Source organism: Scyliorhinus canicula, chromosome 3 (genome assembly GCF_902713615.1).
Source record: "Scyliorhinus canicula chromosome 3, sScyCan1.1, whole genome shotgun sequence".
Taxonomy (NCBI): Eukaryota; Metazoa; Chordata; class Chondrichthyes; order Carcharhiniformes; family Scyliorhinidae; genus Scyliorhinus; species Scyliorhinus canicula.
In genome coordinates this window covers 64503202-64530135 of record NC_052148.1, presented here as the reverse complement: position 1 = coordinate 64530135, position 26934 = coordinate 64503202, and the positions used below count along the sequence as shown (strand labels likewise).

The 26934-nt window shown below is 45.7% G+C and overlaps 1 protein-coding gene and 1 long non-coding RNA gene across 7 annotated transcripts in view; one reads left to right on the top strand and one right to left on the bottom strand.

The window, feature by feature from the left end:
- Positions 1-7828, bottom strand: part of LOC119962706 — a 72280-nt gene extending 64452 nt beyond the window's left edge. For 2 of the 3 annotated variants that reach the window (XR_005459938.1, XR_005459936.1), the window contains exons 1-2: positions 2440-3067; positions 2285-2357 (exon numbers count right to left, since the gene is read on the bottom strand). This is a non-coding gene — a long non-coding RNA (uncharacterized LOC119962706). Of the gene's footprint in view, positions 1-2284; positions 2358-2439; positions 3068-4367 lie in introns of those variants that run through there. The other variant, XR_005459937.1, reaches the window with a different exon arrangement.
- Positions 1-26112, top strand: part of dnai1.2 (dynein, axonemal, intermediate chain 1, paralog 2) — a 313232-nt gene extending 287120 nt beyond the window's left edge. For all 4 annotated transcript variants that reach the window (XM_038790653.1, XM_038790652.1, XM_038790651.1 and 1 more), the window contains 2 exons: positions 2177-2362; positions 25687-26112. In XM_038790653.1, the coding sequence (XP_038646581.1) occupies positions 2177-2362; positions 25687-25731 (231 nt within the window). In that variant the 3' untranslated portion in view covers positions 25732-26112. The remainder of the gene's footprint in view (positions 1-2176; positions 2363-25686) is intronic.
- The last annotated feature ends 822 nt before the right edge of the window (positions 26113-26934 follow it).

The following is a 26934-nucleotide window of genomic DNA, read 5'->3' as shown; positions in this document are numbered from 1 at the left end:
TGGGATAGTCCACTGTACGAGCTGCATTTCAGCCACTACAGCAAACCAAAAGGCTACTCATTGACAAGGAATATCTGCTGATATCATGGCTCATGACTTTAATTTTCAACTGATGCACACGTGCACAGCACACATACAATGGAAACACACTGCATAAAGAAATGTAATAAAGCAGACCACTGGCATGATGAAACAAAAGCTTCTCTAGATGAGGCCCCTGCAGTACATGGCTAAGCAGGCCTTGGGGGTTCACTGCGGTCTGGTGCATGCTGCACAACATCTCAATTCTGTGGGGCGAACACTTCCCACCAGCTATCAGGCAAGTGACTGAGGAAGAGCAACATTAGGAGGAGGAAGAGAAGAAAGAGGAAGAGTGGCATCAACCTAGATAGCCTTTTCTTGGCTTGACTACCTATGAAAGAATAATTTGAGTGTGATACCAGTAACTGCAACTCCAATTCCCCATTCAACAACAGTCCCACACTCTATCTTCCCCCTGTCAACGATCAATTTATTTTCCTGCTGGTCATACTGTAAGAATAAGTGCCATCACAAAATAAACTTTGTAAACAAAATATTTAAATAAGATCATGCCATGTTGTGTCCATAATTAATCACCCTTGTACATTTCCTGAGTTCTTTGATCCCTGCGCATGTATTCACAGGCCATCCAATTTAGCCTTTGTTGTTTTCTAACTAATTTCTTTCCCTTTCTATTTGCTTCCATTTTTCTGAACAGTTTCTTGTGTAATGCTGGGTAATGGTAGGCATAATCTACTGCCTTGGCATAGATTTTTTAATAAAGGCAAATGGAGTTGGACGAGTAAACAAAAGAAGAATTATATTTATAAGAACAATTATTTCCAAGGACCCACTTAAACCTCACTGGGTCCCCTCTCGGCGTCGGTCGGTTTCTATCTGGCCAACATTTTATACAACATGGTTGTCGGCCCCGTGGTTGTCGGCTCATGCTCCTCATGCCACATGGGGAAAACTATCAATCTCGCCCCGTGTGCCTCATGCAGGTTATTACAGATTTCTTCATGATGTTTCCTTTATAGTGTTTCCTGGCATTTATGGTGGGATTCTCCGGCTGAGCCTGCCCAGTGGCCGGAATTTCCTGCCCGATGTCAATGGACCTTTACATGGTCCACAATGCGCCGGTTGCAGTGGTTAGCACTGCTGCACAACAGCACAAGGGTCCTGGGTTCAATTCCAATCTCGGGCAACTGTCTGTGTGGAGTTTGCACATTTTTCCCGTGTCTACGTGGGTTTCCTCCGGGTTCTCCGCTTTCCCCCCACAGTCCAAAGATGTGCAGGTTATGTGAATTGGAAATCCTAAATTGTCACTAGGTAGGGTTGCAAGGATAGGGTGCGGGATTAGGCCTAGGTTAGGGTGCACTTTCAGAGGGTCAGCACAGACTCAATGGGCCAAATGGCCTCCTTCTACACTAGGAATTCTATCATTCTATGAATCCAGCCCTCAGTATTTTCAGAATGTATTATGTATTCTTTGGCAGTTTAATATGGTATTTATTGTCTTCTGTTGTTTATTTGAAATTCAAATCCAATTTGAACTTTATTTATCGAAACAAAACTCCATTATGTATGAGTGCTAATCCTTAAAATCACTCAGTATAGATAAAAGGTAATAAACTGGCCTCTTCCCAAGCAGAGGTATACTGAGTCTGATGAGGTATTAATGCTAGCAAATTGCCTAGTTCATGCCATGTTATGGTTGAGGCACCTTCCTGGCATATGTCCACCCTCTGGAAGAGCCTGGCACCGAAAACAGGGCATTTAAATCAAAGCACAGATGCATATGCTCCTTGCTGCCAAGTTCAGGTCCTTATTTATTCTTCTATCCATTCTGTATTTTTTCTATTTTTATTCAGTTAACTTTTTACTTGTGTACTTAATTTAGCATATCAGTTCTTCTCTCACTTTTCTTTCCTTAAATATGTAATTAGCCCCACAGCATCAATAGCATCCAAACATGTAAACAGATCTATAGCAATGGGCTATTCCATTTTATTCTTCCAACTGCTGTTTCATTTGTCACAATTCATACACCATTCTTTAGCCAAAAAACAAATCTCAGTATACTATAATTCCATTACGTATTTATCTGTGTTGTATTATACATTAATTTTTCAACTTCTTTTCTACTTACCAGATTCATGTGTTTGACTTGAATGTTAACAAATATGAACCAATCTGCGAGCAAACTATCGTGAATAAGAAGAGAAATAAACTGACCCATATTGAATTCAATCCAACTTACCCTATTATAATGGTGGGAGATGAGCGTGGTGGTGTGACAATCTTGAAACTCTCTCCAAACCTTCGAAAACAACCTAAGGTAAGATAATTCCTTAAAAAAACAATTAAATTTGCAACAGAGTACCACTATTTTCAAATCAAAAATATATATCCAACCTGTTATTGTACAGGGCATTTGTGAGATGTTGGGGGCAATTTTGAGCCCAAGTTAGCAGTCTGCGGGATCGCCGACTCAGGCGGAAAATCCGGAGAGATCACTTCCCAATTTTCAACGTTTCTCACCTTGACGTCACGAGGTACATGCCTACAAAGGGCGAGAACCTCATTTTAATGTTTTTGAACACATTTCAATGTAATTATCCAGACCCCCCCTCACTAAACATTTAAACCTCGCTGGCATGACATCATGGCAGCGAGGTTTACAACAATTTGAAGCCTTGGATCAGTTGAGGGGATCCCCGGGGGCCCAAAGCTAAGATTTCCCCCTGGGAGAGAGGCTTGGCACAGGTTGGCACTGCCAGATTGACACAGTGACACCATGGCAATACCAACTTGCACCAAGAAATAGTGCCAGGAAATGAAATGAAATGAAAATGGCTTATTGTCACGAGTAGGCTTCAATGAAGTTGCTGTGAAAAGCCCCTAGTCGCCACATTCCGGCGCCTGTCCGGGGAGGCTGGTACGTGCCACAGGCTAGCCGTCTGAGGAGCCGCATTGTGGGGAGTTACTGTTATGTGTGGTAGAGGAGAGAGCGTCAAGGCAATCAAAGGGAAAAGAACTGTGGGCAGTGAGGGGGTAACCTGCAAGCCCGGGTTTGGGGGGGGGGGGGGGGGTGGTGGACAGTGAGCAGTGAGCGGGGGGTGGGAACCCCGTCAAAACGTCCACAATGGCAGGGGGTTGGGGGGGGGGGCCCCGATGATTGTGCGGAGGATTGGGGGGAGAGAAATGCCAGCGATACCTCCGTGGTTGGGAGGGCTGGAACTGATCTTCAGTTATCATCAGGACATCCTTTAAATATGGTGCCCCAATCTCTGTGGAGCCAACCTTGCCCACTCCTAATGGCCGACGGTAGCCCTCAACTTCTAAGCAACTGGATCATTCTGGGGCTCGAACAGGGACCTGTGCGGGTTCTCCCAAATGTCTGTGCATCCGGGCTGTCACAGATGCCCATTCGGGCATCGATATACATCACCTTCAACCTGGACCAGGCCAAATAAAAGCCTGGGCTGCTGGATTTTCCCCCATCACAGGCATGCCTCAGGTCTAAGGTGCAATCGATTGCACCCATGTCGTCCTCCGAGCACTATTTTGACATTGGGTGCCCTTCATCAACTGCAGATCATGCACATCTGCGCCCAATATCCAGGCAGCGTGCATGACGCTTTCACCCTGGCATGCCTGTTGGTTCTGGGCACCTTCGAGGAACTCCCTTGGGTGAGGGTTTGGCTAGTGGGCGACAAGACTTACCCGCTGAGGTGAGGGCGAATGATACCCCAGACTGAGGCGGAGAACCATTATAAAGACACGCAGTCAGCAACCAGGGGATTCAACGAGCAGTGCATTGACATTCTGATGATGTGCTTCCAATGCCTGAAACACTTTGGTGGGGCTTTCCAAAATAACCCCCCCGCCCCCAATCAGGTCTCGAGCATCATTGTGCACTGTATGTTCTATGTTCAATTCTGAAGAAGTGAGGTAATAATGGATGATGAGTGCAAACAAAGCATAGAAATGCGTGATAAATGATAGGATACTGAGAAGTGTGGAGGAATGAAAGGTCATTGGAGTACAAGTCCACTGATCCCCAAAGATAGGTAGATAAGAAGGTTAAAAAGGCATGCAAGGTGAATGAAATGAAAATCGCTTATTGTCACGAGTAGGCTTCAATGAAGTTACTGTGAAAAGCCCCTAGTCGCCACATTCCGGCGCCTGTCCGGGGAGGCTGGTACGGGAATCGAACCGTGCTGCTTGCCTACTTTAAAAGCCAGCGATTTAGCTCAGTGAGCTAAACCAGCCCTAAAAAAGGTACTTTTCTTTATTAGCTGATGCATAGATCGTAAGTGCAAAATTTTTGTCTATTTAACTTCATGGTTTGACAACCAGGCAGGCTTTGTTGCAGGAGTCCGCTTGTCTTGCCTGACTTTCTTCTGGGCGCTCCACCAATCTCTCCAACACACAAAAGTGGAAACTCCGCCCTGTGAATTACAAAATAAATTAAACTGGATTTTAGGGAATGTTAGTTGTTTTTCAATTGTTTTACGTCAATGGCAGCTCAAACAGTTTCAATATATGCTCTTCATCATCAACAACCTACTTATTTTTAAAGTCTGCCAATAGATCTGGAGTAAAGTGTTCTTTTTTGTATTTTAATAGATTTCAGGAGTTTCAGAAGCTTGAAATTATTAAAAATGACAAACAAAATTGGACAAGTTCACAATTATCCAGTAATTCCTTGTTCCAGATTTTTAAAGCTCTTTTACTCTCTTTTCAACCCGTTAATTTAATTCACTGGACTCAGTGAACTGCATTTATTTCCTGATTACTTTACACCTGTTTGCCCCTGAATAATAGTTTATTTTCCATAAAGAGCTATAAACAAATTAATGTGTTGTATATTGAAAATTCTATTTCATCTGTGAAAAAGGACGATATACTGAATCAGTGCCAAGATTAAAGCGAAGTAGAATCAAAAATCACTCAACTTAATTTTTTTGAGAAGTCTCAAGATTTTACCACTGAATGTGGTTTAAAAAATTGTAGGAATCATGGCAACAAATATATAAGAACTGCTATTTTGGAAAACAAATTGGAGGCATGGATGTACAGCGCTAGCAACCATGATCCTTCATTATCTTTGTGGTTTCATTTTCATTTGTTTTGTTTCATTCAAAATCCTTTTGTGTTTTTGCTTCTCCCTTTCGGTCAAGAACATTACATTTCTGCTATGGTAATTCCCTCATTGTTGCTCCACATCACCTAAAATAAATAGTTCCTCCCAGGATCCTGTCGGTCTCTCCTGATAGACAAAGGATTGCTCCAATCAGCCACTTGTCTACTTGAGATAATTGAATTTGAATGTGCTAGAAAAAGATAAGTGGGCTGGCAAACTAAACACAAGAAAAACTCAATCAAAAGGCTAATTGAATATAACGTTTATGTCAAGGACACTGGATTATAAAGAAAATTAGTTTATTCTCCAGTCAAATGAAATCTTGATCAAGTATTGAGTTCAGTTTTGGGTACTGTATCTTAGCACTAAGTAGTGCAGATGGGTGCAAAAAGTTGTAGAGGACACAAATTGACAAGTGAGTTTGGAAATCTATAGCAGCTGCTGAAGTTTATTATTGGAAAGAGTGAGGCCATCTATTTTTGATCTGAAGCAAATAAATAAGAGTATTTTCTATATTTTAATAAATTAGGAACTGTAGAGAAGCTAAGAATTTTGGAGGCTAAGTTCACAATTATTCAAAGCTAGTAAACAGTTATGAAATTCAATCAAGAATACCAGTTGAATATGATTTTCATTTCAAGCAGGCTGGAGGTTGTCCTTGAGTAGAATGGAGTGTTGGTCAGATTCCATCTTGACGACCACATTCGTTTTTTTATCTTGGGAAATAAATATTGGCTTTGAAGGGGCTGCAGTGAAAATGTATCGGAATACTAGGAATTGGATAGTTAAATGATGAGGACAGATTACATTGACTTGGCTTAAATGGCAACTGTTATTATTTTTCCTTCTACTCCAAGGCTACAATTGTATATGAATTTTTTTTACATCTGGAAAAATGTCTGCTGGAGCATCAGAGATTTACATTCGCATGATGGACTGAAAAGAGCCAAGAATCAAGGGGAAAATCCAATCATTAATCCAAAAAGTGGCCATGGCTCTGTCTGGCATTATTGGCAAACTCATTGCTAAAACAGATGAAAAACGTTACCTTGTTAATATTATTTAAAAAAAATACTGTGGATGCTGCTATCCAACTTAATGTCACTGTCAGCACCTTTTAAAATCTTTAATGCAACTATTAACACTCTTTTTGTCTTGTGTCCATCATATCTTTGTCAAAAACTCTTTAGCTGCCACCTATCCCTGTCCTTCTATCCTGCTCCACCTTCTCCATTCCCATTGTCAACTAGATAATCCGTCACATTTCTATCCCTTTTCAGCTCTGAAGAAGAGGCAAACAGACTCAAAATGTTAACTCTGTTTCTCTTACCACAGATGCTGCTAAATCTGCTTAGCTCATCCAGCATTTTCTGTTTTCATTTCATGTTGTTAATAATGCATGCTCAACGGCAAATATCAGGCCCTGCCAATGACCTTGTCTCAGTGACAAAAGTGCTTTCATGTAAAGTGCAATGTAAGCTACTGGATGATGGCATGCTATTCACAAAGATTAACATTATTTTCTCATTCACAATTAAACCTGAATTTTCTGGTAAACTGAGCCAATTCTGAATGGTTAACTCCCAAAAAGATTGCTTGCCTGTGCTGTTTTACACCATAATACCATAAGATATAGGAACAGAATTAGGTCATTTGGCCCATCGAGTCTGCTTCGCCATTCGATCGTGGCTGATATGTTCCTCATCACCATTCTCCTGCCTTCTCCCCAAAAACCCTGGGTGGAATTCTCTGATAATGTGGGAAGTATTCTAGGGATCTGATAGTGGTAGCCACGCTGAGGATTTGGGAGCAATTTCGACAGCTGGTCTCGTCATTTGTGTGGGCAGGGAAAGTGGCGAGAATAAGGAAGGTGGTGCTCTAAAGGGGGCAGCAGTTGGTGGGCTTCGCTTTTCCGAATCTGTTGCACTATTACTGGCTGGCGAATGCAGAGAAAGTACGTGGCAGGAGGAAGGAGTTGGAAGCTCTGAGTACGGATGGAGGCGGGGTCCTGTAAGGGGCAACGTCGCAGTTAACCCCAGGGAAGCATTCTGGGAATCCGATAGTGGTAGCCACGCTGAGGATTTCGGGGCAATTGCGACAGCACTTCAAGTTGAAAACCGAGTCAAAGGTCATGGTATGAGCTGGGGAGGATGGATGCGATGTTCCGGGGATGTGATGGTTTGAGCCGGGAGGATGGATGTGATGTTCCAGGGATGGAAGGAGAAAGGGATGAAAGAAATGAAGGATCTGTTTCTGGAGGGGAGATTTACAAGTCTAGAGGAGTTGGGGATGAAGTATGGGCTGCAACATGAGGAAGGCTTTCGGTATATGTAGGTGCAAAATTTCACAAGAAAGAGTTTTCCAAGTTTCCCAGTGGCACACCCTCTTCTTTGCTGGAGGAGATGCTGTCAGTGGGGCGGGGGGTTGGTTGGAGAGTGGGGTTGTCTCAGTGATTTATGGTAGGATGAATAAATTTTGGAGCAGCAGTCTATGGAAGGGATTAAGGCTAAGTGGGAGGAAGAGTTGGGGATGGGGATGGAGGAAGGATGATGGTGAAAATGCTGTGAAGGGTCAGTGCCTCGACCTCATGTGCAAGGCTGGGGTTGATGCAGCTAAAAGTTGGGTAAAGAATAAAATTGTCACATGTAGGCTCACATTAACACTGTAATGAAGTTACTGTGAAAATCCCCTAGTGGCCACATTCCGGTGCATGGTGCGATATTACTGAGGAGGAATTCAGAATGGTCACTTCACTAAGGCACGTCTTTCCGGACTTGCTGGGAGGTCGAAACCTGCGCACCCGGAGGAACCCAACACAGGACATGGGATGATCAGCAGATTCCACACAGAGAGTGACTCAACGGGGAATCGAACCTGAGACCCCTGGTTCTGCGAAGCAATAGTGCCTCAACCCTTGTTGCTACCATGCAACACCCACCCTTAATGAAGGTGAAGGATGGCTCTAGCTGGTTGTTTAGTTTGAGGGGTAGAGGATAGTTGTGCGCGGTGTTGGGAGGGGCCCAGCCAACAATGTCCATTGGGGTGATTTCTCGCTCCCGGTCTGGCCATCGGGAAGGCCGTCGTGAACTCGGCAGAGGTTTAACAGGTCGTGCGCCGTCAGTAGGCCGCTCCTCGCACCCTATTAACCGCCCCCCCCCTCACCCCAACCCAGGGAGTAGGAGCGGGCGTCTGTGAGAACCTCGGCCGCCGGGCCTTGACGCTTGCGTCAAAGCGGTGCGCCGAGAATGATGCGATGGCGGCGCCTAAGTGACATCCGCCGCGCATGCGCAGGTTGGCCGGCTCCAACCCGCGCATGCGCGGTTGCCGTCTTCCCCTCCGCTGCCCCGCAAGACATGGCGGCTTGATCTTGCGGGGCAGCGAAGGGGAAAGAGTGCGTCTCCTGCAGACGCCGGCCCAACGATCGGTGGGCACCGATCGTGGGCCAGTCCCCTCCCGAGCACGGCCGTGGTGCCCAATCCCCTCTCCGCCCCCCGCAAGCCACAAACTCACCTTCGGCGCCATGTTCACGCCGGCAGAGACCAGGTGTGGTTGCCGCCGGCATGAACAGGTAGGGAACGGCAGGCCGCTCGGCCCTTCTGGGCCAGAGAATCGCCGGTCTCCGTGAATAATGGCAAGCGGCGATTCTCCGAGCGGGGGGGGGTGGGAGAATCGCGGGGGGTGCCGGGGCGGCGTGTCGTGATTTGCCCGGCCCTCCCACGATTCTCCCACCTGGCGTGGGGAGCAGAGAATCGCGCCCCATATGTTCTGGTCCTGCCGAAAATGGAGAGCTATACGGGTTGTTTTTGAGCACCGTGACCAAGGTTCTGCACTTGGAGTAGGAGCCAGGTTCCCTAAAGGACCAATTCGATGTGTTAGAGTTGCAGACGGGAGTGGGGGCAGATGTTTTGGCCTTTGCCTCATTGATCGCTCGCAGGCTGTTGGGGTAGAGATCAGCTTCCCCCCCCCTAGTGTTTCGGCATGACTGGGGGACCTGTTGGAACTTTTGGCCTTGGAAAAGGTAAAATTTGCCCCGAGAGGGACAGGTGAAGGGTTCGCCAGAGATGGTGGTTGTTCATTATGCATTTTGGAGACCTGGGGCTGGATTCTCCGCCGGTGGGATGCTCCATTTTTCCGGCAGCCCGGTGGTTTCCCGACGGGATGGGGCTGCCCACAGTGGGAACCCATTGACTAGCCGGCGTAACGAAGCATCCCGCCGGCAGGGTGAGACAGAAATGTTGCGCGGAGGGATGTATAATCCACCCCTGTTGCTGTCGAGGGTTGGGGGGGAAGCAGTGGGGAAGGGGAGGTGGGGGGGAATGGCGCATCAGGTACTGTTGTGTAAATATGTTAAAATATTAAATAAAATATAATATATTTTAAATCTGTCCAGCTCCTTCTTAACTTTACTCACTGTCCCAGCATCCCACCGCACACCAGGGCAGCAAATTCCACAGATGTACAACCCTTTGGCGAAGTAGTATTTCCTCAACTCTGTTTAAGATTGGCTACCCCTTATTCTGAGACTATAACCTCTCATTCTAGAATGCCCCACAAGAGGAAGCACCAGCTCCACATCTACTTTATCCTTAACTTTTATCATCTTATATATCTTAATTTGATCTCCCCTCATTCTTCTAAACGCTAAGAGTGTATAGGCCGAAACTGTTCAGGTACATTCTTCATACAACATACCCATATCTCTGGAATCAATCTTGTGAACCGCCTCTGAACTGCCTCCAATACCTCTACATCTAAGGGACCAAAACTGTGCACAATACTCCAGATTCGGTATCCCCTATGCCTTGTGTCGTCACAACAACACTTCCTTACTTTTATACATGATTCCTTTAGCTATAAATGCCAACATTCCCATTTGCTTTCTTTATTATCTGCTGTACATGCATGCAAGTTTTCTGCGACTCATGCACGAGGACACTCAGATCCCTCTGTATTGGAACACCCCAAAGTCTCTCCCCATTAGATTATAAGTTGCCTTCCCATTTTTACGACCAGAAAGCATACCTCAGACTTATTGACGCCAAATCACAATTCTCCATGGTTGTGTTCTGTGATATGGCTATTGTAATGAGGTGCACAGAACAGGGAGTTGTTAAACTAAAAAGATGATTTATTAACACACGCTTGGAAAGATATCTGACAGATTACTCTACAGACAATAAGTACTAAATGAATTCAGTGAATTCTCCTGGAACTACTCTAATTGTGACAATCCTCTCGTATGTCCTACTTCCAACTGGCGGGTATCTTGTGTCACATGAGGGATGTCTGACACCACAAGCTATCCACTAACTATCCACAAAACTGTGCACAGACATAGCACCACATCCGTCACCTTGAATTCCCGAAGGCATGTTTCACTTGTACTTTAAAAATCACGAAACCGACGTTGTGACTGCTGAGGGAGAGAGAGGGGTTACGGAAAGTGTCCAACATCGCCATAGTTTGCTGACAGCTGTGCCGCTGGCTGATGGGGGTGAGGGGTTCTGTCAGGGCTGGGGGGGAATAGTGTGGGGGTGGCCAAAAGGTGGTCTGTGGGATCGGGAGGAACAGCCATGCAGCTGCACATGCCGGCAACAGGCCACTGTGAGCTTAGGGCCATGTGTCGTATAGGTGTCCCCCCCAAGCCACAGCCCCCCCCCCCCCCCCCCCCCCCCCGGGGCCAGGTGCCGCCTGGCCTCAGCTGACTCATCAGCTGTATGGGCATGCTCCCGCACAACCAGCGCCATCTTGTTGGCTGGGATGAGTGCTTGTGAGGATTCTAATCTGTGTATGCGACTGCAGCTCGTTAGCATCCCGGGTGTCAATCACGGACCCGGTAAATCCCGCACCGATTTTCATTGGAATTAATTGTGTTCCACATGGCGCTGGTGTTAGGCCCGCCCACAGTTACTGAATCAATTCAGGTTTGACAACAGTTTTGCTATCGTGAAAGTCCACGAATTCTGCGTCGCCATCAACATTTGGTCTCAGAAACAGAGAATCCCACCCCCAATCCTGGTGAGTTTTCAGTGCACTCTATTCTGCAACAACCTGCTTTCACCTTTGATGGATCGGTATTTTGTTAATATATTTATGTGTCGCCGCACTTATATATCAGTCATACACAACTCGAAACTGAGCTTCTTGAGTGAAGTCAAGAATATCTTTATTTATGTCAGTTTCACAAGTCTATTGATCAAGTCAAATTTTATACAAATACAGAATCTAAAAAGTTGGTTGTCCACGCAAATACAGATGATTGAGTTGAATTCAAGATACAATTCAGTTCGGGGTAATTTCTTTCCGATCAAAATGCACCAATACAAAAAATGAACGAAAGTAAATAGCTGGTTGCAAAGCAAAGTAGAAATAGGGTTTCAACGGTTAGGTTAAATTAATTCCGAGACAGATATGATTTTTGGAGAGAGGACAAAAGGTTCGCTCTTGGTCTCATAAAGAAATCATAATCTGTTTAGGGTCTACCCCTTTCTAACTGTGATTGGTGTTAAATTATTATTATTCATCTATTGACCAAAATGTCTGTCTATCAAGTTTAAGAGATAGTCTGGCATGGGAGAAACCATGGGAGAACCATGGGAGAACCTTTGAAACATCTATATGTTTCAAGCCACCTGTTTCTCACCATCTCCAGAACTGGGATGGTTACCCAGTAATGATGTCAATGAGTCTATTCTGTAATGTGGATAGTCAGTTTGAATAATGACTTTCTTTTTTTTAATAGTAAAATGTCACTAAATCATTTCTTTTCTTAAACCTTTATTACTATAATAAAGTAGGTTTCTATCACCTTCCACATCACCTGCACCTCCTTAAGAATTGGTGTTCAAGGAAACACATCTGCCTGTGCACCCTGTTTTGTGTGCATTGCCTCCTTGGAGCTGTACATCGCAGCTGCTCTCCTCTCTGCAACTCCCAGAACAGAAGGCTGTTGCTGCTGGTTTTCTATTCATTTACAGCGATGTGGACGTCGCTGTTAGGCCAGCATTTATTGCCCATTCTTTGTTGTACTTTAGAAGGTGGTGGTGAGTTGTGCCTTCTTAAGCCGCTGCAGTCCCTGAGGTGCAGGTGCACCCACAGTGCTGTTAGGGAAGGAGTTCTGAATTTGTCCCTTGGACAGTGAAGGAAACAGTGTTATATTTCCAAGTCAGGGTAGTAACTGACTTGGAGGGCAACCTCCAAGTGGTGGGGCTCCCAGGTATCTGCCTGCTCCTTATCGTTCTAGGTGGCAGTGGTCGTGGGTTGGAGGCACCACCAAAGGAACATTGTGAGTTTCTGCAGTACATCTTGTAGATGGTACATGCAGGTATCACTGTTGGTCAATGGGGGAGGGATTGAATGTTTGTGGAGGGGTGTCGCAATCAAGCGGACTGCTTTGTCCTGGATTGTATAGAGCTTTTTGAGTGTTGTTGGAGCTGTACTCATCCAGGCAAGTTGAGAATATTCCATTACACTCCTGACTGTGCCTTGTAGATGTTGAACAGGCTTTGGTGGTATTGGGGGGGTGGGGTTGGGGGGGGGGGGGGGGGGGGGGGGGGAGAGGGGGGTGTCAGGAGGTGAGTTACTCGCTGTAGGATTCCTAGCCTTTGACATGCTCTGGTAGTCACAGTATTAATATGCATAGTCTAGTTCAGTTTCTGAACATTGGTAATCCCAGGATTGTGATATGTGTGGGATTCAGCTATGTGATGCCATTGAATGTCAAGGAACGATGGTTAGATCCTCGCTTGTAGGAGATGCCTGGCATTTGTGTGGCGCATAATGTAACTCGCCATTTGTCAGCCTAAGCCTAGATATTATCTGGGTTTTGCTGCATTTGGACATGGACTGCTTCATTATCTGAGGAGTTGCGAATGATGCTGAACATTGTGCAGTCATCTGCAAACATCCCCACTTCTGATCTTGTGATGGAAGAGAAGTCATTGATGAAGGAGCTGAAGATAGTTGGGTCTAGGACACTACCCTGAAGAACTCCTGTAGTGATGTCCTGGAGCTGGGATGATCAAACTTCAACCAACACAATCAACTTTCTTTGTGCCAGGCATGACTCCAACCTGCAGAGAGTTTTCTTCCTGGATGAAATGAAATGAAAATCGCTTATTGTCACGAGTAGGCTTCAATGAAGTTACTGTGAAAAGCCCCTAGTCGCCACATTCCGGCTCCAGTCCCATTGACTCCAGTTTTGCTATGTTCCTTGATGCCATGCTTGGTCAGATGCTGTCTTGATGTCAAGGGCAGTCACTCTCACCCCACCTCTGGCATTCAGCTCTTTTGTCCATGTTTGAACCAAGGCTGTAATGAAGTCAGGAGCTGAGTGACCCTGGCGGACCCAAGCTGAACGTCTGGGAGCAGGTTATTGCTAGTAAGTGCTGCTTGATAGCACTGTTACAACTCCTTCCATCACTTTGCCGATGATTGATTGAGAATAGTCTGAGAGGGCAGTAATTAGCTGAGTTGGATTGTCTTGCTTCTTGTATATAGTACACATCTGGGCAATTTTCCACAGAGCTTGGTAGATGTCAGAGTTCTATTTGTAACTGGAACAGCTTGGCTAGAAATATAGCAAGTTCTGGAGCACACGCCTTCAAGTACGATTGCAGGAGTGTTCATCTCCTGGTGCTGGTGTTGCTGAAGGTCATATTGCTCCAAGTCTGAGGTCTAATCTAAATGCAAAAAGTACATTTCTCAGAAAGTATTGTAGACAACTTATTTCATACAAGTAGAAATGCAGTTGTGTATTGAACATTTATTGCAGTAATTTCCATGTGTTCTGATCAGCCCCCTCAACTGCAATTGTCTTCTCTCCCCAATTTCAATAGCAAATTTCAGGAAACCTGTGCCACATTAAACTTGAAAGTGTGTTTGAATATTACTCCAGTTGAGTGATTACCACATGTTGATAGGCAACTTAGTTCTCTCCTGCGACTATGGGAACCCGCCTATTCTGTTTGAGTTTAATGTGGAGTCGGCAGGTTATAGCCAGTTTCTAGAGTCACTGCATTTTGCAAAGTTAGGGAATAAGGGAATCCCATCCAACATGCTTTCAGAAGGGAGGAAAAAGGATGAGAACAGAAGATTGGAAAATGGTCATAGAGTCACAGTCATTGAATCGTACAGTACAGAAAGGCCCTTCAGCCCATAGAGTCTGAATCAACAAAGCTACACTAAATCTCCACTAATCCTGTTTGAGGACTGGTCAAGGACCCAGTCATCCACATTCATCAATTTTGATTCACACCATGTGTGTTTTTCACAATGGCAGGTTTCCCGCATGGAGGGCAGCCTGATTGACAGGTTTGGCTTCTATTTGGGTGGTGAAGATATCGAACAGGTCACAGGAACAGTTAGGGAGCCTGAAGCTGCTATTGAGAGTATTGGAGGATTCCAAACCGGAGGTGGTACAATCTGTAACCCCAGGAGGAGTGGGGAAGATTCCTGAACCTAAAAGTCTTTGTCTGAAGCCAAGTGCTGCCTGATGAAGGAAAGGCAATCTTGGGGTCTGGGAGATACACTGCTGGTCCTCTAGACCTATAAATAATTCTGTGAAGGCATTCTCATTGAAGGGACCCCCTCACCTGAAATTGGTCATGGGAATCCCAGGGAGCCAGGAATAAACCTGCATAGAAGGTAAAATTAAAAGGCTATCAACCTTATCAAATTATTTAAAATACCAGCCTTCCATTGACCATCTATTCCCCTAAACTAAATTGTGTTTTTTAAATTTAACATCTAACATCCCACTCACCTATTCTGGCATTTTCTTTCATCCCTTTTGGATTTATTTTCTCCTGCTATCTAATTCTTTCCAAATTCCATCTCACCATATTTTGAAATGTTCAAGTTACAAATCACCAAACAATTGTTTTTTTTTTCAAGAGCTATTGGAAGTTTCTCATAACATAACAATTGAAAACTCGTAAATCTCTATTTCCTCAGCCACTCATTTTTTATGTCTGTATATTTTCTGTATATTCCATTAAATTCCAAATGTTATTATCTGTTAGAGCTGAAAAAGGTTATTGCTCTGAACGATAGGAGGCAGAACTAATACCTTCCAAATACCAATAATGGGTTCAGTCAAAGAATGGTTGCATCATGTATCAGATGATATTTTTTTCACATTGTGCTTCAAAACCAGTGCTTTACTACTTAATTTTCGTTTGAAATGTTGTAAATTAATTTCATTTTTCATTTAATGCCTTAATGTGCAAGAAATTGCTTTGTGCCATATATTGGTTGTGGCCGTCGTGATTCGTGATCCATCCCGACCCATTGCAATGGATGTAGGCAGCATGCAAATGCTTCCTCATTCACCTGATTGTCATGTTGGTTTGAGCAGGGCCCACACTGTTGTCCCCGCATTTGAAGGGATTACAAACTGATTGTCAATCGAGAGTCCAAATTAGACCAATATCCCATGTCCAAGATCAAGGACCTTATGCTAAACCTGCTTGCGGCTTGATGTTACCAAACTAGATACGAGTCACGCTTACTTGCAACTAGGTTAGATGAATCAACCAAGAGTATGTGACCATTGCCATGCACAAAGACTTAGACGAATATATCCATTTACCATTTGGAGTATTGTAGTATGCGCAATTTTCCAATGCACCATGGAGAATTTATTACAGGGGTTACCCAGAGTTGCAGTTTATTTAGATGATGTACTAATTATCGGTTTCTACGGGAGAGGAACACCTAACCAATTTGGAGGAGGTATTAAAGAGGTTCACGAACGCTGGTGCAATGCTTAAAGAAAGAGAAATGTATGTTTCAGGCCAGCAAAGTGACTTATTTGAGTTACAAATTCGACGCAAAGGATTGCACCCCTTGGAATAGAAAGTAAAAGCCATAAGAGAAGCACCTGCACCAAAAACCACTACCGAATCCAAGTCCTTCGTGGAGATACCCTACTGAAGAAACACCAAAAGTAACTTTGGAAGGCGCTTCAAGGTGAGGCTTTCAATCAGGTAAAGCAACAACTGCAGACCAGCCACATCCAGCCAGGAATGGTGGTGAACAATTAAACAACTCGCTGGAGGACGAGGCTCCACAAATATCCCCATCCTCAGTGATAGAGGAGCGCAACACTATGTGCAAAAAACAAGGCTGAGGCATTCGTAACATTCTTCAGCCAGAAGTGCTGAGTGGATGATCTATCTCAGTCTCCTCTTTAGGTCCACAGCATCACAGATGTCAGTCTTCAGCCAATACGATTCACTCCACTTAATATCATGAAACTGAAGGCACTGGATACTGCAAAGGCTTTTGGCCCTGACAATATTTTTGCAATAGTACTTGCAGATTTGCCACACCCCTAGCCAAGCTGTTCCAGTACAGCTACAACACTGGCATCTACCCGGCAATGTGAAAATTGCTCAGGCTTGTCCTGCACGCAAGAAAATTGACATCCAGCCCAGCCACTTACTGCCCAATCAGTCTACCCCCCATCATCAGCAAAGTGATGGAACGAGTCATCAACAGTGCTATCAAGTAGCACTTACTCAGCAATAACCTGCTTATGGATGCTCAGCTTGGGTTCCGCCAGGGTCACTCAGCTCCTGACCTCAATACAGTTTTGCTTCAGGTGAATGAAGAGAGACATGTTCCAGAAACATATATATAGGCAAAAGGAAGGAGCAGTGCTCCGAAAGCTCATGTTTGAAACAAACCTGTTGGACTTTAACCTGGTGTTGTAAGACTTCTTACTAAAAATAGCTAAATAAATGTGAGTAAAAAAAAAACCTTCAGCCCACTACTCTGCTGATCCATTCAATCCCGAACAGCAGCTTGTCCTTACCTATGACACATCTCCATTTGGAATTGAAGCTGCTCTCTCTCGTAGGTTGAATGATGAGCAGAGGGGCTGATTGCTTACGTGTCCACAACCCTCTCCGAGACAAAGGGGTAAAGGGTTGCCGATCCTATTCAGCATCAAAAAAGTCAACCAATATGTATATGGAAGCTATTTCACATTACAGACGGACCATATACCATTATTTGTGTTATGAAGGAAGATAAAGCAACTCCTCCATTGCCTCTGCCCGGATACCATGCTAAGTGTTAATGTTTGCGACAAATGAAATACCTTGGAGGCATTACCTGGGGCCCAGATATGTAACACGGATGTCTTGAACCATCTTCCATTACCCATAAACTCAATGCCACCACCAGTCCCAGAGCAATTTGTAATGACTCTAAACTTCTGCAACAGCTGCCTATACCTGTCAAACAAATCAGAACTTGGATGCAAAGAGACCCTGCCCTGTCAAAAATTTAGAATATGTATTAACTGAGTGTTTCTATGGTCAAGTCTCGGTGGCAATGAAGCCTATGTGACCCGAAGAAACAAACTGAGTTGTGAAGACTTCATGCTTTTTTGGGAGTCATGTGTGTTGTTCCAAATCCCAGAAGACAATTATTATTGAAGGAATTGCATAATTCCCATCCGAACATATCTGAAATGTAAATGCTGGTAAGGAGCTACTTATGGTGGGCTGGCATCGATGCTGAGAGAATGAGCATAGTGGAGCAATGCAACCAATGTCAGGGCAATGGAGCTTGCGCACAACTGTCCCTCTGCACCATAGGAATGGCCTGGTAGGCCTTGAATGAGAGTACACATTGACTTTGTAGGTCCCTTCATAGGCTCAATGTTCCTTAATTGCTGGCCACACACTCAAAATGGATGGACGTTCGCTGAATGAAGTCATTGGTTCCGCGCTGTAACCCATAACTGTTTGTTGATGTACCATTGTCAATGTACTCTGTGATTATTCTTTTTGTCTACTATGTACGTACTGTGTACATTCCCTCGGCTGCAGAAAATACTTTTCACTGTACTCTGCTACATTTTTACATAGATTTACATAGATTTTACAGTGCAGAGGAGGCCATTCGGCCCTCGAGTCTGCACCGGCTCCTGGAAAGAGCACCCTACCCAAGGTTAACACCTCCACCCTATCCCATAACCCAGTAACCCCACCCAACACTAAGGGCAATTTTGGACACTAAGGGCAATTTATCATGGCCAATCCACTAACCTGCACATCTTTGGGACTGTGGAAGGAAAACGGAGCAACCCGGAGGAAACCCACACACACACGGGGAGGATGTGCAGACTCCGCACAGACAGTGACCCAAGCCGAAATCGAACCTGGGACCCTGGAGCTGTGAAGCGATTGTGCTATCCACAATGCTACTGTGCTGCCCACATGTGACGATAAATCAATCAATCAATCATATAGATCCACCCCACACTCAACAGACATTGCCCCGGCAGAACTACTAATAGGGTGCCAATTGCATAAAAACAGACTAAACCTCATATTCCCAAATTTGGAAGAAGATTGGAGTCTAAGCAAGATATTCAAAAAAGAAACCATGACTCATCTAAAGTGGAGAGAATATTTAAAGTAAACAACCCAGTTTTCAAAAGAATCTTGGAAGTGGTGCCAGCTGGGTCTCGGGGATTATTGTGGCTAAGATGGGGCCAGTATTGTACAAGGCAAGAACCTAGGATAAGATCCTGAGAAAACATTTAGACCATTTGAGAAGAGTCTCCACAAGGGCCGATAGTATCACCAACTCAATGGTTCCCCATTGTAGGCTTGTGCAGAAAGTAAGGAGGCATGGGATAATGGGAAATTTGGCCAGTTGGATAACAAACTGGCTAACCAATAGAAGACAGAGAGTGGGTGGTGGATAGCAAATATTCAGCCTGGAGCCCAGTTATCAGTGGCGTACCGCAGGGATCAGTTCTGGGTCCTCTGCTGTTTGTGATTTTCATTAACGACTTGGATGAGGGAGTTGAAGGGTGGGTCAGTAAATTTGCAGAGGATACGAAGATTGATGGAGTTGTGGATAGTGGAGGAGGGCTGTTGTCGGCTTCAAAGAGACATAGATAGGATGCAGAGCTGGGCTGAGAAGTGGCAGATGGAGTTTAACCCTGACAAGTGTCAGGTTGTCTATTTTGGAAGACAAATATGAATGCAGAATACAGGGTTAACGGTTGGGTTCTTGGCAATGTGGAGGAGCAGAGAGATCTTGGGGTCTATGTTCATAGATCTTTTGAAAGTTGCCACTCAGTGGATAGAGCTGTGAAGAAGGCCTATGATGTGCTAGCGTTCATTAGCAGAGGGTTGAATTTAAGAGCCGTGAGGTGATGATGCAGCTGTACAAAACCTTGGTCAGGCCACATTTGGATTACTGTGTGCAGTTCTGGTCGCCTCATTTTAGGAAGGATGTGGAAGCTTTGGAAAAGATGCAAAGGAGATTTACCAAGATTTGCCTGGAATGGAGAGTAGGTCATTCGAGGAAAGGTTGAGGGTGCTAGGCCTTTTCTCATTAGAACGGAGAAGGATGAGGGGCGACTTGATAGAGGTTTATAGATGATCAGGGGAATATATAGAGTAGACAGTCAGAGACTTTTTGCCGGAGTGGAACACACCATTACAAGGGGACATAAATTTAAGATAAATGGTGGAAGATATAGAGGGGATGTCAGAGGTAGGTTCTTTACCCAGAGAGTAGTGGGGGCATGGAATGCACTGCCTGTGGAAGTAGTTGAGTCGGAAATGTTAGGGACCTTCAAGCGACTATTGGATAGGTACATGGATTAGGGTAGAATAATGGAGTGTAGATTAACTTCTTCTTAAGGGCAGCACAGTAGCATTGTGGATAGCACAATTGCTTCACAGCTCCAGGGTCCCAAGTTCGATTTCGAATTGGGTCACTGTCTGTGTGGAGTCTGCACATCCTCCCCGTGTGTGCGTGGGTTTCCTCCGGGTACTCCGGTTTCCTCCACAGTCCAAAGATGTGCAGGTTGGGTGGATTGGCCATGAAAAATTGTCCAAAATTCTATGATTAACCTAGGACAAAGTTTGGTGCAACATCGTGTGCCGAAGGGCCTGTTCTGTGCTGTATTTCTCTATCTATCTAACTCCAGACATGCCCGCCGGTTAGTACTGATTGATTTATTGAAGGGACTGAACAGGCTGTTGTAAGCTCAGAGCCCTTTGCCACCGGGGTAGGAGAATCGCGGCCAAGAAGCTACATGTACCAGGAAAAGTAAATGGATAGGCCGACCAGAGCACGACAACTGCCGAAAGAAAGACCCTAACCAGTCAAGGTCTGGACAGTAGGAGGGTAGGGGTTTTTGTTTGGCCATGTTATATTCGTAAAATAGTCACTTGTAAATAGTTTACTGCCTGAAAATAAATAGTTGTAGTTTTCATCCGTGGTGATCGCCTGGAGTATCACAGGCTCAGTTCCTCATCATCTATAACAGAAGGCCAACCCTGCATCTTCTCCCCCAGGACAAAACAGGATCGCTCTCTCTCCACTGTTTGGCATTCACAGGAGAATTTGAAAGTTGTTCAAGCAAGAAAAATTGTCTCCGGAGGAAATAAGCCTCAGTCCATTGACTTGAGTTAAAGGTCCACTGAACAGATTTAAGAAAGACCCTGCTATTCAACAGCACTTTGCCCTTTCTGTCGAGGCTATTCTTTCAGTCATTTAAACAGGAAGACTACTCGCGCGTCGGGGGACTATTTTTAAAGGCAGTCCCGATCTTTCAACCCCCACTCAGTTCCCCCACCGGGGAGACGCCCTACTTCACCCAACATATCTCTTTCAGGGTCCTCGATCCCCCCCTTCACCCCACCTCTTTTAAAAATAATTCCAATTAAGGGGCAATTTAGCGTGGCCATCCGCCTGCCCTGCACATCTTTGAGTTGTGGGGCGAGACCCAACTAGACACAGGGAGAATGTGCAAACTCCACACGGACAGTGATCCGGGCCCCGGATCGAACAAGGTCCTCACTGCCGTGAGGCAGCAGTGCTAACCACTGCGTCACTGTGCCACCCCTCCACCCCACCTATTATGGGCACGACCCCCCCCCCCCCCCAGGGCCTGACTCCTGGCACAGGCAAGCAGGCACCTGGGCGCCTTGGCACTGCCAACCTGGCACCATGGCAATGTGACTGTCAGCCTGCCAGTGCCACCTGGCAGTGACAGGGTGGCACTGCCAGGATGCCCAGGTGGCAGGTCAGGGTGCCAGTCTAGATATACCAAGGTGCTCAGGTGTCGGGGGAGTTCCAAGGTACCACCCTTCCCTGTCCACGACCACCGAGGGGGCCTCAACTTCCCAGGGAGATGTCCCAGATGCCATCTTGACTGGTTCATGACATTGTAAACAAGTACCAAACGGTTGAGAGCTCGCTGGGGAGGCCAGTGAATCTTAATGGCTCAGGAGCACGGGATCCCGTTGAATCTCGTAACACATTTTGATTGCCGCAAATCCCGCGAGAGGCCTCTCATGAGATTCAATGGCCTTATCTTGACACCAAGTTGGTACAATTGAAGTTGCTCAGCGTGAGAACTAAACGGGCTGAACGATTCCTAGCCTCCGCAGCAGCTCCAACTCTTCTTCACTTCATCTTTCATGGCATACGGCACTGTCCTAGGCTTCAAAAGGCAAGGAGTAGCTTGAGGATCCACAAATAACTTAACTGTAGTGCCACGCAATGTACAAGTTCGTCTTTGAAACCTCATATTTCTGAATGACGTCCTCTGTCACTCTTGTGTGTTTTATCTCACGCCAGTGCAAACTGAATTTTCTTGAGCCAGTCACACCTGAGTAGATTTGGCCTGTGCCCCTTTTACTACCATGAGCCATGCTCTTGCTTCTTGGCTGTTACGCGCAATGTCCACCTCAAACGCTCCAAGTTATGGCATAGTCTCACCATTGTACATACAAAGGTTGATTCCTGCCAGAGTAAGGGCTGGCACCTGCTTAGAATGGTACTGCTTTTACCAGCATGGATTTTCCAGGTTTGTGGCTTTCAATGGTATCAAGCATATCAAATCCTCCTGAAGTTCTCCTCACTGTTGACAGATACAGAGGCTCCTGTATCCAGCTCCATCTTCAGTTCTGCCATTGACCTCCACTGCAGTGCGCACCTCACTCATATTGAACATGTCCTCTTCCTGCTCTGTGTTTTCCAGCCGATGCGTAGCAGATTGAGGCTTATTTGAATTTGAAATTCCCTACCCAGCCTTTGACTTGCTCTGAGCACTCATGCACTTTTAGGCAAATGTCCCCTTTTATTGTAATTGTGGTACACTGCACCCCTGAACTTGCAATAATTGACATATTGTGTGCCCTAACATTCCACTGTGTTGCCTTTTTGCTTGATGGTCTTTTCTTACTTGATGCACTGAATCCACCTGTGCCCAACGTGTGCCTTTTGAATATCTTTGCATGTTGGCAGCCATGTCCATGCCCAGAGAAACTTCTAGAGCCTTCCTGAAAGTTAGTGTGGCTTCACCCAACAAACACCGGTGTATGCTGTCTTCATTAATGCCTCACACAAATCACTCCCGGATCATAACCTCTAACACTGCCCTGTGGGCAGAACAGTAGCACAGTGGTTAGCACTGTTAGTTCACAGCTTCATGGTCCCAGGTTCGATTCTCAGTTTGGCTCACTGTCTACGTGGTGTATGCACATTCTCCCTGTGTCTGTGGGTTTCTCCAGGTGTTCTGGTTTCCTCTCACAAGTCCCGAAAGATGTGCTGTTAGGTGAATTGGACATTCTGAATTCTCCCTCTGTGTACCCGAACAGGCCGACTAGGGGAATTTCACAGTAACTTCATTGCAGTGTTAATGAAGCTTACTTGTGACAATAAAGATTATTATTATTAAGAGCTTACAGCTAGTTTAGTAGTATCTAAATGCATGAAATATTGTTCAGCTTTCTATCTTTATAATGTGGGGGAAAATTTTAACTCTCAAGATGAATTTTAAATCCCAAGAATGAGTGGGGGTTGGGAGCAGTTTAAAGGGAGCCTCTGGATGGATGAGCGTTGATGGTAGCAGTGGGTCATCCAGGGGAGGATGAAACTGAATGGGTGAAGTGGTCCTTCCAAAACAATTCACGCCCAATTCATAATGGGTTGATAAAGAAGCTGTGTGGTGGTATTCATTTCCAGCATAAAGATGTCCTACTGTACCAGCAACAGGGCAAGGTTTCTTCTTTATGCCAGCGAAGTAGTCTGCACACTGAAGGACATGTTTATGATTTTATTACAAACTACCGTACCTCCTAAACAGAAGACTTCCTCCGCCAGTGGAGTGGAATTTTGAGCCCGTATTAGCCGTCAGCAAGAACGGTGATGCAGGCGCAAATTCCGGCAAGCGTCGGGAAACACGATTCTTGGCAGCGAGATTGTGTTTCCAGGGACAAAATTCTACGACCCCCAGCAGGGTCGGAGAATCGCCTGGGGCCCGCCTAAATCCCGCCCCCGCCGTGGCAGAGATTCTCCGCCACCCGGGAAGTGGCGGCGGCGGAATCTCGCCACTCTGATCGGAGAGGCCCCTGCGGTGATTCTCCGGCCCGGATGGGCCGAAGTCCCGCCGCTGGAGGCCTCTCCCGCCGCCGAGGTTTGAACCACCTCAGGAACGGCAGGATCAGCGGCACGGGCAGGCCCCCAGGGTCCTGGGGGGGCGGGGGGCAATCGAACCCCGGGGGGTGCCCCCACGGTGGCCAGGCCCGCGATCGGGGCCCCCGCTCAGACTCCGGGCCAGTGCCCTGGCTGCACTATTTTCCTCCGCGCCCGCCACGGCCTCCGCCATGAGAACCCCACATCGCGCATGCGCCGGCAGTGACGTCAGCGGCCAGCTGCCGCTGACGTCACTGCCGGCGCATGCGCTGACCGGCAAAAGCCTTTGGGCCAGCCCCGCTGCCGGGGCGCCGGTTTTTTGCGCCGTTCTTCTGGTGCCAACCGCTCCGGCGCGGGGCTGGCCCCCAAGGTGGGCAGAATTCCCCACCTTTGGGGAGGCCCGACCCCTGAGTGGTTGGTGCCACTCCCCTACTCCGGGACCCTCCGTCACGCCAGGTAGGGGAGAATGCCGGCCCAGATTTTCCACGCCCCATGTCGATGACATAAAGAGATTTCCACCGAGGAATGTTGAGAATCTCATTTTTTAAAATTATAACATCATTAGCAGACGACCCTCCCACCGGGACTCCGCCCCCCCCCCCCCCCCCCCCCCCCTCACTGAATAGTCATTACAACAGCTGAAGGGATATTGGAGGTGAACGCTCAGGCCACCATCAACCTCCAGGGTGTAAATTAGAGAGGAGGCACTGGAGAGCTCACGAGGCATGCAGATAAGGGCAGCTCTGGGCTGGGGGTGCAAGGGCAGAGGGTCTCCGCATTTTGTGTGGGAAGATTGCTCACAGGCATCAGCAGCCCTTCACTGCAGTAGTCCTCAAGGTGTCAAGGGGTCTGGCGGCAGTTGTACATGTTAGCCTTTGCCTTGCTGGGATTGTGGCCATCTTCCGCTGAGGGATTGCCCTTCTAGAGTGGCAGCTGGTGATGGGTGGGAACAGGTAAGATCACAGGGTCAGCATAGGGGGTGACTGTGACGTCCCTGGGTGGGTTCCAATGAAATGTCAAGCTGCATGGGCAGAGTGGGGAACTCTGACAAGGGATTTTGAGCAGCTACATAAGGTTAGAAGATCCTCACATGGGGGGGGGGGGGAGAATGAGTGCAGTCAGAGGGGTGAGGCATTTAAATTGTGAGCCCCACTGATTGCAGCCATTAAGTCGTAGCAGGGTGAGCGAATCAGAGATAGGCTGCCACAGGCGCGGCAAGAAACTCGTGACAAAAATAATTGTTAAAAAGGCTGAATATACAGCGACTTTTCCAAACGAGCCGGCAGGATTCACTCCACTTTGCTCGCTGGGACAGGCACTTCAAAAAAAAATCGGAAATTTCCACCCAATATATCCAAACTCCCAACTTCAGATTAACTTTCGCCATGGACAGAGGTTAGCACTGTTGCTTCACAGCGCCAGGGTCCCAGGTTCGATTCCCACTTGGGTCACTGTCTGTGTGAAGTCTGCACGTTCTCCCCGTGTCTGTGTGGGTTTCATCCGGGTGCTCCGATTTCCTCCCACAAGTCCCGAAAGACGTGCTGTTAGGTGAATTGGACATTCTGAATTCTCCCTCAGTGTACCCGAACAGGCGCCGGAGTGTGGCGACTAGGGAATTTTCACAGTAACTTCATTGCAATATTAATGTAAGCCTACTTGGTTATTACTGTAATTATACTTGCACTTCCAGTTACCACTGTTGAGCGGAAAATCGTTTTGTTTTGTGAATTTGCACTGATTATCAGACTCTTTTGTTTAGCGAAGAAACTTTTCTCTCCTCAAAAGTGAACTGACAATCTGCTGACTACATACCACCATTTTCCTTCTTTTATTAATGTAGTCAGAATTACTAAAAATAATACGCAAACACCATTGAAGGGTGTATCCTGGGCAGAAAACCTAATCTTGCCATTTTTATACTTTTGATTAAGTTGGAAATTCCTGCAAATGTGTGAATTTCACAATGTAACTTATTGTATAATTCTACTGAATCAATGTAACTAATCATATTGTTTGTCTGCTCTAAACTTTATTATCCCATTCAATCTCAGGCAAAGAAAGGACAAGAAGTACAAAAGGGCCTGAAGTGGAAGTAGCTAAAATGGACAAGCTGCTGAGTCTGGTCAGAGACCCCGACACGAAGCAGAACTAATTTTACCCCTTTTGTGAGAATAATTGATTAGACTGGTCCACATGTGTCAGCATTCACGCATGGAGCATACTGAAGCGCACCTACCTCTGCCAGCCACTCAGAAATGAGGGACCGGATAACTTTTATCACAGTGCATTTAAAAATACAACACAACATCCTCACGTTCATACATTCAGCAAAACCTATTAAACATAATAGTGCATTTAGAAATATATTTTTCTGCTGCTTAATCGTAGTTCTCCTGGTAAATCTATAGAAACATAAAGGTTTGTTGAAATCATAGCTATCTTTATTTTGCTGCATCTTACAAATAAAGATCTGTGTGGTTATTTGGTTGTGGAGATATGTAGACTTCATACAGGAAATATATATATTTTCCTTGTGTACAGTGATTTTACTGTTGAATTAATTGAAACATAAGTATATTTATTCCAGTTTATAAGGGAAACTAAAGGTTTTCACTCCTCTTCGCAAAGTTCTTCAGGTTGTGAGGCTGTTTCTGAGCAAAGAAGACATTAATGCTGCAAAGTAGGCAATTATCAAATATGTCAGTTTCAAACAAAAACTGAAAAATCCAATCCCCACACCCGCCCAACACACATTCTGTAGGCTATAATTCCAATAGGATCATTTGTATACTTCAGATCATGTATCTACTTGCAACAAAAGTCAGTTATATACTTTCAGATGAACTGTTCCTAGTTTTTGCTCTATTTTCCTGAACTGTAATTGTCCATGACCATGAATTGTCTACGGTGAAATATAATGACAAATTTTTTTAACAGCCAGTCACCACTGCTATTTTCCGAGCTCTGTTGCTTTTCATCTTATACATCTTCCAGTACTGAAGGGGTGAAAACCTGAAATATTAACCCTATCTTCCGCTGTGCAGATTATGCCTAACCTGTCTTTACAGCATTTTTTAAAAAGAAAGCAATTGCAACCATAAAATGTTTCACGGATGTCAAGTGAATCCTTCTTAATGTAGGATGTCAGGACTAGGTACTGACAAACAGGGTAGGATTTTCCACCCACGTTACACTGGCTCCATAGTGTAATATGGGCACAGTTGTTGATGTCTGGAATTACTCTGCTGGGTCACCACTTATCCACCATTTCCAGTATTCTCTGTTGGAAATGACATCAG